We start from the raw sequence: 13,981 nt of genomic DNA, 5'->3' as shown, positions 1-13,981 counted from the left end.
TTCACTAATGAATCTCTAACTACAAAGAAGGAAAGAGCCTCAAGTACAAGTTTAAATGCCTTGGATATTTACTAACAATTATGCTGATTTACCACACTAGAGAATCAGACTTTCCTTCTTTTCCCTCAGTGTTTTCCAGATAAGATGTAATTCAGATGAGAATAAAACTGTATAACTACCACTTTTTAAATCTGAATGAGGAAAAGAAAGAGGAAAAAAGAGTTTCCAGTCAATCCCATCATGTTCATATGTGTAAGAGTGACTAAGCATTGCACTTTATATTGCTAAATGAAAACCAGTTGCAAGATTGTATTTCATCGCTGGCTAGAAAACCTGAATCAGACAAGATATTTCCATGTAGCTTTACATTGCACAAGCTGAACCATTTAAGTATTAAGAAACATCTCCAAAATGTAAGAGAAATAATCCCCAGCACAGACAAAGGCATTCGGCTGGTGTTTGCTTTTGCAGATTTCCTATGTGGGAACAATGGAACTGTTCTGCTGCAGTCTGGTGAGGAGGACTGCACCCAGAGAGACAGCTCAACTGGCTTTAAGTTGCTACCTTGGGTACCACAAACAGCACGAGCTGCACCAGGATGGGGCTGAAATTCACAGGAATCCTTGGTAAATCCTGGGCAGTCAGCCATGGCAGGGAAGAGCCAGGCTGGGCCCATCCGTGCCACAGTCACAGCTTCATTGTGCAGTTTGGCTGTGCCCTGCAGGAACAGCTTTGTCTTAGTGGTGCCATTAACTATGCTGCCCTGTGCTGGCACCAAGACAAAAAGGCTCCCTGAAACACATAGCTGGGTGTGCATGCTATGCAGCTGCTGCTGGGAACCACCATCCAGAAGCATTTTTGTTCACTGCTAGAGTGAAGTATGCCCACATTGTGATCCCTTTCCAAAGGGAATTCCCTTTGGCCAAGTCTGTCCAACATAAAGCAGAAAGCATGGCACAACTTTGGCATGTCCTCAGCTACCAGTGGGGTCAGCAAAAGCTTTGAGATCATAGTGCCTTACAGGTGGTGCTCTGAACTTTAGAACAGCTTTCTGCATGCAACTTTGCAAATCTCATCGTGATCGACTTCAACCATCTCATTCTTTGTCAGGATATTTTTATCTCCTACCTCCACAGTATTGTACCTTTAGTATCATGTCTCCAGGCAGCAATCTTCCATCTCTGGCAATCACCCCATCTCGATAAATGTGCTGTATAATAATGTGAACCAAAGGGGTCTCACTGCCCCCCACGATCCTGATGGCCAGACTTTCATGGGGATCGCTGCGGCTGATCTTAATGCAGGTAATCTCCCCATCTGGAATCAGGTGGTACAGCCTGGGAAAACCTGGAAATGCATTTGTAAGGTATTTATCTGACAACACAGCTTTGCTTTGTTGAAACATGCACTGCACAACCTCAAGTACCTGCCAGTTAGTCAAGCTAGGTTTTATGCATGTATATGATTCATACCAAGTGGGAAGAAAAGGATAGATAAGCCTGCTGAATGGACTTGAAGGGAATTTTCTACAATTAATATATTCAAACTTCCTCTTTCCCCCACAAAATACAGCCTTAAACCTCTGATGTAATCCAGACAGATGAAATGTACTTACAGTTATACACAACAATATTTTAAGGAAATCAAATACATTTTTGGTCACCAGAGACACCTCAGAACCAGGCCACGGTTTCTTGCTGGCCCTAGAACAGATGGGCATGGGCACCTCAGCAAACATCCATCCCTGCTGCGCTGGCTGTAAACCCTATCTCACTGGTAGCATCCCAGGCTGCCCTGTTTTCTCCATTTTTGGTGTCACAGTGGAGGACAGGGCTCTTGTCTTGTGACATCCAAGGAAGCCTTTAATTTATCTTTAGCTACCAGAAAGGCAACAAACCAAAGGTTTGGACAAACCAAAGCACACAGTAGTTTTCCTACCAGACCACTCTCCATTCATCACTGCCTGAACTCTAGGAAGTAGGAATGAGCGACTCTTACTGTGATGTGTCAATTAAAATCACAGTATGCTCAAAGTACCTGGAGGGAAAGATCTCTGCTGGCCCTGGCAATCTGGCTGGGGGAGGAGGGACTAATGGTGGGTCCATTTTGTATTTAAAAGGCACTGGATTAGAGTATCATCTTCCAAACCCTACTTTTCAACTGGCATGTCTGATTTCACAGCATGTTACCAATACTTTGTTTTCTTCTAGGTAAATTCAAAATTTTAATCCATATTCAGCAGTGAGCAAAGTTGAGGTAAAAGCAGCAGTGAATTTTCCAGCACAGGCATAGCAGCCTTCAATTATTTTGAATTCCCCAAAGCTGAGAGAAAGCATTTAAACTTTTTGCATGTGAATCCAATCCAGTGGTTATATGACAAACCTGTAAGTCAAAAAATTACCTGCTAATATTTTTTTCAATAACTTATTTTAGAAATGAAAGTATGAGTGTTAATAAATAGCAGCTAAGTGAAAAATGAAACTTTATAGACCAGAATCTGAGATAGAATTAATATTTGCTACTACAGAATTAGCAGGCAAGGCACCAAACCAGCAAGGCACCAAAACCTTTTGAGAGAGGACAAGGGGAAAAAAAGAACAGGAAAAATATATTGAGAAACACCATGTTGCATCCCTTACCACTTCTTTGATCATATGCTCTTCGGGGTGGGAAGCTGTCCTCCTCCACGTCTGTAAAAAGCACCTACCAGTAGCACAGACTTCGACTTCGTGGTTTTACACAGACTTGACAGGCAATAAAAGTCTGTCTAGATAACTACACAGCCTTCACCAACCTAATACTCAACCATTTATTCATTCAATAGCAGTTTCTGTGCTAATACAGGTTTACTTCAGTTTTGCAGGCAACTTTAACATTTCAGGAATGGAAGGTGCTTCATTTCCCCCTCGCTCCTCTATTTTCTAAATGCTATTTGCTCAGCTTGTAATTTGCTCAGTTCTCTCTAGCCTGAAGGGTGGATTCACATGATCTAAATCCAGGCCTCAAATGCACAGTTTGGTGATCTACTTGCTCTGACTTCCTTTGCAGTGCACAGGCACCCAAAGAGATATATTCCCATGCTAAATCACCCCTGGAGGTGCCAAATCTCCACTGCTGTGTAAGAAAAGAGGCAATTAACTCTGGCATCTCAGTGGGGCGCTTAAAGTCAGACAACACAAATACTCCTCAAAAATCACCAATGGCCTGACCCCTGCATGCACATTTCATGTGGCTATAATGGTTATGTGTTCAGGGTTATGTGTAAGGGTTATGTGCAAAAATACAGATGAAAATCCAGACACCTAGGTCTTCCCTGCATGCAAATAAATTAATATACATGTATATATTAAAGATAACAAAGCAGTGCTATAATTGACCTATTATGATGACTCTGTTCACATCCTAACAAACTATGCTTTTTGACACTGATGTTCATTTTCCCATAGCTCATTCTGAAAACCCTTCTAAAGGAATTATTCAGTCGTGTTTCTTGTCCATGGAGAATTGTAGACTGAGTAAGCTATTGACACTCTCATGTTATTTCAACCTGCAATTATCCCAGACCAAAATCAGGGCAATGTGGCAGTGAACAAGTCTCTACTCTTGTTCAAGACTTACCTACATCTTCACATATGTATAGGTTTCTTTGCATTTTGAACAATGCCTCATCTGGTTTGTTAAGTCTTGCACTAGTATTTGGCTGACTTTCAATATGGCTTTATGCAGATTTTTTAAGAGGAATTTTTGATATCTAATTTCCTTCTGAAATGTGCAGTCTACAACAACCCAAATCTTTCCAAGACATTTTTCTTTTGCCAGTCTGCAAGTCTCTAATGCCACCCTTTCATAGTTAGCAGGCTGTACTGCCTCACTTCCTGTCTTCATTTGACTTGTGTTCTTTATCAAATATACATATTAAACAGAAATATTTTCTCCTCAGATAAGCTAAGCAACCAAAACAATTCCTTTATGAACCATTAATTTCTGCTCTCTTAATTGAAGACTTGCCTGTTCTTTTCATCCCAGACATTTGTATTCTCAACAACCTAGAATGTCATAAGTAAAAGGCCAATTTTGATAAACTAACCTATTTACCTAATGCCTATTTTGATAAACTAACAGTAAGTGAGGAAATCTAAATATATAAAGTACACAAATACACTTCTTAAAAATAATATGAATAAGAAAATTCATAATTGCTTTTTCACCAAAAAGTCTGCATACATTGTGTGCAGTTTGATGAAAACTTACCATGCATATTTCATGATGATGCCATGTCTAGAAAGCAATGTCTTCAAATCGAATTATTAATGCATAGACCATACCCAGAAAAGGTGGACCCTGGTTTAGAACACGGTTGCATACAATGACTGGGGGCTTAGGAACCCAATCGAAGGAACTCCAACTGAGTTGAGAGCTTGTACCTTTCAGACATATATACATTCTGTTGTGAGGCTGGAGTATCAGTTTTTACAGACTCCATTTTCCAGCCCTTACACTCTTATTTAAAATTCTCCATTTTCTTTGGTCAGGTTTTCCAGAGCAGGAAAACCCAGGAGTATTGCATACCTTTCTTTACCATTTTATATTTCCAGTCCTTAAATATCGAAGAGCTGCTGAATCTAGAAAGAAGGAAACTTTCTGTCTTGTTTTTGGTGACTCTTCCAGGTTTTCCCACAGAATGTTGTGTTTTTGTCACAGGGGGTTGTATGGAGCATTCTGAATCTGTTAATATAAGCAATATAACTGAGCATTTGTTACTTCATGGCCATGACAGAGAATTTCAAAATTTTAAGTAAGCATACTATTTTTCCCCACAGTTTATAATATTTAATGGTAGCATTCTTCCAGTGCTCAGGTTTCTGCTGAATTCTGTGCACATCATGCTCCTTCCAACAGTGCTGCCACGAGGGTAGCTTCTGCCTTCATTCCCAGGACTCAGTGTGACAATGTTTGCTGTGACTCTTGGGGCCAGAATAATCAAAGGTCACTGTAAACAAAACTTGTATCTGTGGTTGCAAGTGCTTATTTAGATCAGGCAGCCTGAGTAATGTGCCAGCTCACCCCCACAAACAGGACCATCTGCAGCAGCATACATTCATCCTTCCCAGCATCTGGACACCAGAATTTAAATTAAGCTTGTGTAACCTAGTCTTGGAAAATTAATGTGTCTGTAAGTATCACATGCCCTTGTGCTGGTGGGGAACTTTATTCTGCAAATTTTCCTTCCCAATAGATTTTCATTTATCATGCCATCCTTCCAAAGGTTTGCCATCATTTTGATTTAATGCCTTCCATAAATTCTCCAGTGATGCTTCTCCAATGGAGGGGCAGGTAGAAGGTGATGCCAGTTCTAATCTCTCTTCTTGCTTCTGGACGTTCCTCTCACCAAAGGAGTCCCAAAAGAACTAAAATGAAACTGTTGCTGAGTTGACTGTGCATCTAAAGAGTTGTGACTCTCAAACACAGCAGGGAAATTCATCAGTCTGCAGTAGAGGAAGTGCTACAGAGACAATGTTTCTTCGGGAAATTGCCTGGCTCATCGCTCCAGAGCAGAGTCCTTTGAACCAGCTCTGTAACAGCTGCTTTGGGAAATCAGAATGGCAGCTGAATCAAATCTGAGAAAAATAGGAATAGTGTGGGATTTCTGTGGGGTGCAGCCTTCCTGAGACAGAGGCTGGGCTGCACTGTCTTGTCCTGGGGCTGGATAAACCACTTTTTTCTGCATACAGGCAGCCTTAATGCCATGAAATGGTTGATACCATCTGTGTTTCACTTACCTTCTTTTTCTTCACGTACTTTTCCAAACACTGAAGTATTTATATTATCTATCTATCTATCTATCTATCTATCTATCTATCTATCTATCTATCTATCTATCTATCTATCTATCTATCTATCTATCTATCATATATATGTATGCATATTTATATCTCTCAAAAATATAACAGGGTTCACACTGAACAGTGCAAGAGGGAAGCCTGTTCTGTGTTCTGTGGTTCTGCCAGTGCCTGCTGGGGCTGCCCTGGTCTTGACTGCTGCAAAACAATGCCAGATGGTAGAACTGCATCCACTATGAGACTGAGTTTGACTTTGAAAAACATTTGCCATCCTCAAGGAATCCTAAATCAAATTTCTTTCACAATGGCTTGACTGCAAAATGAAATCAATGAACGTTTTTGGAAGTCAAAAGCAGAGCTCTTTTACTCTAAAACTGTAAGGAAGTTTATAAATTGTACCTGTAAATTCTTTGCTCCTAAAACATTTGCTGGTTCACAACTTGTATTTGTAGATCAGTTTGAGTAAAGAGTACATATATATCTATAGACCTTCTTGGAACTGAATTTAAGGTGTGAAGCCAAACTAAGAGCACAGTGATACAAACAATCATAGCAAAGCTGGAACACTCTTTGTTTGGAGATATTTTATCACTTAAGTAGATTGTCAAGGTTATTTACACTAGTAGATCTAGTCAGAAGATATTACATCTTAAATGCATCCGTGCCTTAAGCATGTCCCTGTCACCTTCCCTCACATCTCAGTGTGAAATTATTTCTTTTAAACTTTCTAAACTTCTACTTCAGACCTGGAAAGCTATTTGTAACTGTAAATGCTGTTAATGAAATTGCTCTCAGATAAATATCACAAGCTTGGGTGCTGCCTGCAGACAAATATTTCTTGGCATGGGATTTTACAAATAACAAAGTATTAAAAATAGGAAAATCTTAACAGTTCCTTCCCCTTAAATATTTTCTCATTAGTGTTTGTACTTTTCATTCACCTCTAACATTTTCTTTGGTTTAGACATTTTACAACTCTCTACTGAAAATGCCACAAAAACACAGAAACAAAGAAAGCCCAAATCATTTAAATCCAAAATGAACACATATAGCATTGTTTAAACAAATGAAACCACAGGATATAAACATAAATCATGAAGTAATCTCTGCAGTTCAGGATGGCTACCAGCTCCAGGTATAAGATAGCATTAGACTGTAACTATTTCTTTGCTGTAATTATAACAGAAACACATTTGACATTATACACCATATTATGCAATGTCCCTGGGTGTCAGTTTTTTCCAAAACCTGTTCTAGATTCAGTTTCAAGTTAAGAAGAATTTGAATGCTTTTTCTCCCTCATCAGAAACCATTATTTTGTCTTGTACCCTCACAGTCATATTGCAACTGAGCACTGGCTCAACCAACATAGCAGCTTCAGATTAAATGCACCCACACACCCTTAATGAAGGGTTGCTGAGGGCTAATACATGGCTACTTGTTGTGGTGTTCATTCCCAGAGCTCCTTTGACCAAAATACAGGCAAACCACATTAAACAGACACATGTGAATTGAGATGGGGGTATTCTGAAAACTGGAGTCAGATGAATTATACATTGAGCTTTGCCTGATGATCTTTCCTTTATCAAGAAGAGGTTATCAGCAAGAAGGGGCTTATTCACTCTGTGAGGCTGGCATAGTCTCAGCTTTATTCTGCTCATGGACTGACTAAACCTGGTGAGGAAAGTGGTCACCAGAGAGTTGGTGAAGCGCTGCCTGATCTCCTGGGACAATGAGTCATGGCTCAGTTCTTTTCTCAGATGATCCCAGACATAAACTTTGGGAAAGGCAGCAGCACCTTTCCCACTGGCTGTGGGGACCTCTGAAGTGAGGAACCACCTCATTGACCCCCACAGGAGCACCCCCACTGCCAGGAGAGTGGCGCGGCAATGGTGAGACAGATACACAGGGCTCACTTTTCTTCAATATGTGTGACTCTCAGTGAGCACAGGGCAGAGCATACAGCAGCTATCCCTGAAGGCTGACCAACAGCTCTGATCAGAAGTCTAGCTGCAGAGTGCTTAGAGCAGCTGAGGTTTAAAAAAAATAAATAAAAGAAGAAAACATACAGAACTGTAGAAGAAAACCAGCCCCCAGCTGGCAGGATGATGATAACTGCTACAGAAAGAAGTACATTCATTTCCTCCTCTAAGAAGAAACAGAGAAAGCCTTTGAGATGCCATTACACAAAGCACCTGTTGCAAAGGACTGAATTGCAATCTTTGTTCAAGTTGTATTTGTATTTCTTCAATTTACTTGCTGCATTTTTTAAAGATCAATTTCCAGAACTGTGTAATCAAAAGGCATTCTTTGCAAATGTAATTAATAAAGTAATTTAGGTACCCAGCTTCTGTGATCTCATACTTAAGAGTAACTGCTTATTAAGTAATTATATGCCTAACTGGTTTTTCCAGTGCAGCAGAATACATTTGGAAGTTTACAGGCGCGCTGGGTGCAGAGGAATGAAACCACAAGCAGAGCCAAGGAGAGACTGACAATCCTGCCACTGTCAGTGGGGCCCTGGAGTGATTGCCATTACACATCCCTTACAGAGACAGCAATGCTTTCCACTTGCTGGGAATGTAAAGGCCAGTGACATCTTCACACATTTCTGCTAACTTCTGCTAACATCTGGACTGCACCGGGCTACTGGATAGGTGCTGCTGGTATCCAGATTATTTGCACATGCTGGACATGAAACCAAGAATTCAGTGGAGCTATTACTAATGTCAGCTATATGTCTAGGTAGAAAGTGGTCTGTATATCATCCTGAAGGGATGTCTTTTGAAAAATATGAACTTGAGGCATGGAGAATTTCACTCCTAAAAAAAAGGCAAGCTTTTGCTCACAGTGAATTGAAGTGTTACTATGGAACAAGAAATCTATCTGCCTGCTCAAACAGAGGTATAAACAACTTGTAAAATTTTGCTTGGGAAAAAAAAGGAATATTTTTAATAATAAAAATAATTTAAAATTATTTTAAAATATAATAAAGTTATTCATGATGTTTCCAGGTCAGGGAGTATATTCCCATCCCTTTTATGGAGAAGGTTCACACTTTTGAATTACCAGGTTTTATTTTGGCTCTGTCAGCGAGTATGTGAAGTAGGAGAGTAAGTACCACAGTAACATAGTGAAACTCTCCTGAAAGAACGAGCAAATAAAGCAGAATATTGAACATGGTTCTCCAATTCACCATTATTCACAATGGCATCACAATGATGCTTGAAACTAGCATTTGGCAGCCTTTTGTGCTTATTTTGTGTGTGTTTCAATGAGAACTTGAATACAGAGCAAAAGGAAGCTGGGTATTTTGTATTCTTAAAGCCTGCATTCTGAACATTTGATCTGGGAAGAGACTTGAGGTGCTGAGGCATCAAGCAAAGGAATAATAAGGTGAGTGGAGACCTTGATTAGGACATTGATTCCCACTCTATCATCACTTCCTCTTGATGAATGAATGCCATTGTTGGTTTCATAATTATGGTCCAAACTGATTAGTAACATTTGCTTATTGCTTTGAGAATGCCAAATGTTAAGTGTTATTACCTGCCAGACCCCTCATCCCTGGCATACATCAGACAAACTTGCCTCTCCCTGCTGTTTAAGAGCAGAGCATTCTTACCTCATCACCTTCCTGGCTGAGGTAATAAAGGAGCCCACAGAAATGCAGAATAATTACAGTACTTCGCACTTCCATACCATCCTCCCACTGGGAATTTCCAGTGCTTCATAAGCATTAGCCAAAACTCATTAAGTTCTTCTCAAGTATGATTATTGTGATCCATTTGCTTTAGAGGGACAGGCACATGCCGATGGAGAGACTTGCACAAAATTACAGAGCAAATCAATGACAGGTCTAGTAACAGATCCCAGATGCCCAGATCCCACATCCCGTGGGCTAGATCCTGGGCTGGCTATAGCATGCAGGCTGTTACCAGAACAGCCCTACGTGAGGTCCCACACACCCCAGCAATGTTCTTGCCTGCCAGTCAGTAACATCTTCTGAAATCAGAAAATAAGGAAAGATTGTGTTTTCTGGTTTGTTTGTTTTAATCACGCACAGCCCACCACATGAAAGGCACGTCAGTCATGGATATCCAGCTCCCACATGGACAGGGCCCCCTACCCCCTTTTGAGTGATACCACAAGATGAACAAAACATTACCTTCCTCCCCAGCAGCAGAGTTTCCAACAGTCTCCCTTTCCCGGTCAGTCTGGTTGGAAACAGCACTTCCACTTTTTGTCCTTCGAAGAACGCTGAACGCTTTGTTTATTTTTTTAAAAGATCTGCTTCTTATAGTGGAACGTTCAAAGTGTCGAGCTGCAACAGCAGGAAAAAAAACCAAATCAGTACAGTTCAGCAGTTCTGCTCTAGAACCACAGCATTTCTGAAGCCCCTGGCATATGATGGGGTGTAACACCAACATCATATGCTGCCTGTACTTCACCTTTGCCCCCGAGTCCTGCTGGTACTTCAAGGCTGCACCCACCTGAATCTGGGTACAATCACCCTACCTCAGTCCCACACCCTCGAATTGCCTCCTTCCTGTCTGTTTTGCTAATCACATGGAGAAATCTCCTGTGAGTGTGGTAGTTTTGGAAAGAATAATCCTCCATCAAGACTGAATTAGGAGAAATTCTGTGAAAAATACATATTTTCTCAGCTATACATGTTTGACCAAAAAAAGCTGGAAGTCATTAAAAACTCTTCTTGACAAAATCCCCACTACTACTTCTGTCTCAAAACCTTGCAATGCTTCTAAAGCCACCAATGATTGCCAACTGTTTCATGTAAAAAATTCAAATATTATCATCAGGTGGGAGGGATCAAAACCTCACATATTCTGACTCGGATACAGCAATACAAAAGAAAAGTCATAATACTTTCAAAACATGTCACTCTTTTCCATCCTGCTAAAGATATCTTCATAGCTGTGGCTGTTCTGTCTGTTCCAGCTCTGCATGCTAGCCAAATATTGTAATCTAATAATACAACATTCCCTCAAACCAGACTGTGGCCTCTACACTCAATAAAACTGACAGAATTTATTGAGATTCTGGTGCTCTCTTCTTGCACCCTTCCTTTCCTCACCTCTCCAAACCCTGGCACAACAAATGGATAATGCTTCTCATTTCCTAGTCTTTCTTCATCCCTTCATCCATTTTCCCCGTATGCAACTGGCAGCGCACAAGGTGGGCTTTTTCCATTTTAGCTTCAGAATCCTCAAACACATGCTTTGAACTCACCCTTAACACTTCTGACTCTGCTTTGGCCAGGCCCTGTTTTTCAAGCATGACACTCACCAGAGACAGGTGAAGTGTCACAAGGTGAAAGATCAAGGCAAAGTCTCCTGATGCAGCTTGTCCCTGACTGTTGTTATTTCAGCAGGACCAGCTCCTCCAAACTGCACCTTCCCAAGAAGCTGGCAGATGTTTCCCAGGCTCCTAAGGGTATGTTTTCCTGAAAATACTTGGCAAGTGGGAAACACAGTTCCCAATAGGATTTTGGGTAGGTGCCCATGTCTGTGGGCATTACTTGGGCCACCAAGATTTAGTGGAGACACATTACCCAGCTACACCATCTCCCCAGCCCATCACACATAACATTTAATCTTTTAACTGAGCTGACTTACCTAAATAATCTTTCTAAAGATTTGCAGTTTACATGTGTACAGCTAGTCTGTTTTCAGCTTGATCCCGCCCCTGGCCAAGCCATTTTTTTTTCACCTCAAATCTATTGGGTCACTGAGTGCGCAATTTGATAAACCATGAAAAATGAAAGCTTTCACTTCCCCCACCCCTTTTTCTTTTTTTTTAATTATTTTTTTAATCCTCCAGTGACACGTATTTAACATAAAAATGGATGTTGCAAGGGGCTAGCAGGCCCTGAAGCTGCCATTTTTGGCCCTTACTCCGGTTGCGGTTGCTGCGGTGCAGGTCCCCGGGGCTGCTGCCCAGCTGGCTGTCCTCTGAGGTGGGGCTGAAGGCTGGGTTCACCAGCCCTGGCTCGTCTGTCATTAAGGCGATGGCTGCAGCTGCTGAGAGCTCAGGGCCCAGGGCAGCCACTGCCAAGCTGGAGCCACGGTCTGGAGAGCAGTCCTGGGAACGCCTCTTCCGTTCCTTGGTAAGGCCATAGTGGGATGCTCCTTTACACCTGAGGAGAAGGGGGGAAAGAGAGACATGATAGCAAGTTGTGTTTAAATGCTGCATACTTATGGACACTCTCTGGTTCCAAGGAAGCGCTTGGAATACAACCTGTGATGATCATGGTGACCAGTGAAATATAGATGGAACAAGAGGGAAAATGCCAGTGTGTGCTTCAAAGGAGGTGAGTTACTACCTCACATGGGAAGAGCACTGCTGGTCAAGGAAAAATAGAGAGCCTCAGCCTTGTGTATATTCTTATGTGTATAAATTGTTACTGTGGATGTAAGAGGACAAGAATAGCAGGTGGTTAATAAGACCAGAGGCTACAATCTGTAATTTCCTACTTGCCTGTGATTGATGAAGGAGAGCAGGGTGAGGCCTGACCCTTCTCTGGGTCTGCTAGTAAAATAAAAGGCAGCTTACCCAGTCCTGCCTGCTGAAAAACCCTCCCAGTTACCAACGTGGTCACATGTGGAGCATGGCACTGTGTCTTGTAGAGACCCGAGCAACCCATGAAGGGAGGGCTGCAGGTGGGTGGGCTGGGGCTGCAGGAATCCAGGCCCCAAATGGTGCCTGTACCATTTACGACTCGAACTGAGTCTGATGAATTGTTTTCAACTCAGCCACAGAGGTGAAGTTGCCAACTCTGCTATTCCAGCTCAGCTGAGACACTAAAACAGGCAGGTCATTGCCTTGGCAGAGGAAGAGGTGCAGGGGGGGGTAGGGGGTCCTGCTGACCCTGCAGCCCCACCAGGGTCAAGGGGGGACTGCAGAGCTCCCACCAAGGGGCTGGGGCCTCATGCCAAGGTCCTTGGGCCAGCCTGGGACTTCACCAGCTCGGGGACCTCAAGGCAGGTTCTAAACTACTTCTGGGGGAAACCCCTCTGTTTCTAGTGGAGCAACATATGTTGCCAAAAGAGCTGAAGATACAGCATTATAAGGGCAAGTTACAAACCTGCTTTGAAACACATGTAGTTATGCTTCCAACTACCTGCTCTAGATTCACCCTAGACCGCAAAGGCAGGACCATGCATGGCATTTCTTTTTTAAGACTCATGAAAGAAAGTCACTTGAATAAAATTAAAGGTCACTGTAGTCTTCATGAGTCAGTATTCAATTAAAGCTATAAAATAACTGAAAAGACAGAGTGACCAAGGACACGGCACCTGTGACTTCATCAGCACCACTTCTGTCCAGTGCCCACCCACTAGAACCACATTCAGTGCATTTAAAAAATAAAAATCTGCCTTTTAATCATAATCTAATGAGCTTGGCCTACTTTCAGTTACTATTATCCCTTTCTTCATGGTGAAGGCTAACTGATGACTTTCATGAAAGTGCCCTGTAGGACAAACTCACAGAAATAGCTGCAGAAACCCTTAGGGATAGAAAGCTCTTCGTAATATATGGCATGCTCAAAAAGCAATGCATAATACATACAGTACACAACGCTAGTGGGTTAAGTGTCACAAAAAGAAGTAGTACACTGAACAGAAGACTTGGAAGAGAAGTGATTATGGAAGCACCTCCTGAGATAGAAAGATGATATGAGGATATCATTGAGCTGTCTATCAGCTTCAGAGTAGCAGTTTAATTTCTATCATGGTACTGACTTTTGATAAGACAATTAGTTAGAATCTTTTTTTTTGGCACTAGATTATGGTTTACCATCATTTACTTCATGCTGCTTCTGACAACTTTTATCTTAAAGAAGGAAAATATACCCAAACCAAAATCTGTCATATTGATGCCACTGTGTAAGGGTTATGTATGTGCTTTAAGGCTTGGATAGGAATGGCTGTAACAGAAGTTATTTCTCAAACTTTTCACGAGCAGAATGAGGCATCTCAGAGGAAAGTACTCTTATGGAAGAGAAGATTGGTCAACTACTTCAAAAGACCAATGAACAAGATTGGTCAACTACTTCAAAAGACCAATTTGAGGCACCCATTGCAAGGCAAAACTGCAACAATAGTCATGTAAAGAAAGGA

General features: G+C 41.6%; 1 protein-coding gene across 12 annotated transcripts in view; it reads right to left on the bottom strand.

Moving 5' to 3' along the window:
* Nucleotides 1-13,981, bottom strand: part of LNX1 (ligand of numb-protein X 1) — a 119,829-nt gene that overhangs the window by 21,449 nt on the left and 84,399 nt on the right. For 10 of the 12 annotated variants that reach the window (XM_063157267.1, XM_063157275.1, XM_063157273.1 and 7 more), the window contains 4 exons: nt 11,756-11,997; nt 10,009-10,164; nt 4,570-4,725; nt 1,145-1,347 (listed from right to left, as the gene is read on the bottom strand). In XM_063157267.1, the coding sequence (XP_063013337.1) occupies nt 1,145-1,347; nt 4,570-4,725; nt 10,009-10,164; nt 11,756-11,997 (757 nt within the window). The remainder of the gene's footprint in view (nt 1-1,144; nt 1,348-4,569; nt 4,726-10,008; nt 10,165-11,755; nt 11,998-13,981) is intronic. The other 2 variants (XM_063157276.1, XM_063157279.1) reach the window with 1 other exon arrangement.

Source organism: Melospiza melodia, chromosome 5, assembly GCF_035770615.1.
Source record: "Melospiza melodia melodia isolate bMelMel2 chromosome 5, bMelMel2.pri, whole genome shotgun sequence".
Lineage (NCBI taxonomy): Eukaryota > Metazoa > Chordata > Aves > Passeriformes > Passerellidae > Melospiza > Melospiza melodia.
The sequence above is the reverse complement of the archived record's forward strand: the minus strand, read 5'-3'. Positions and strand labels throughout refer to the sequence as shown.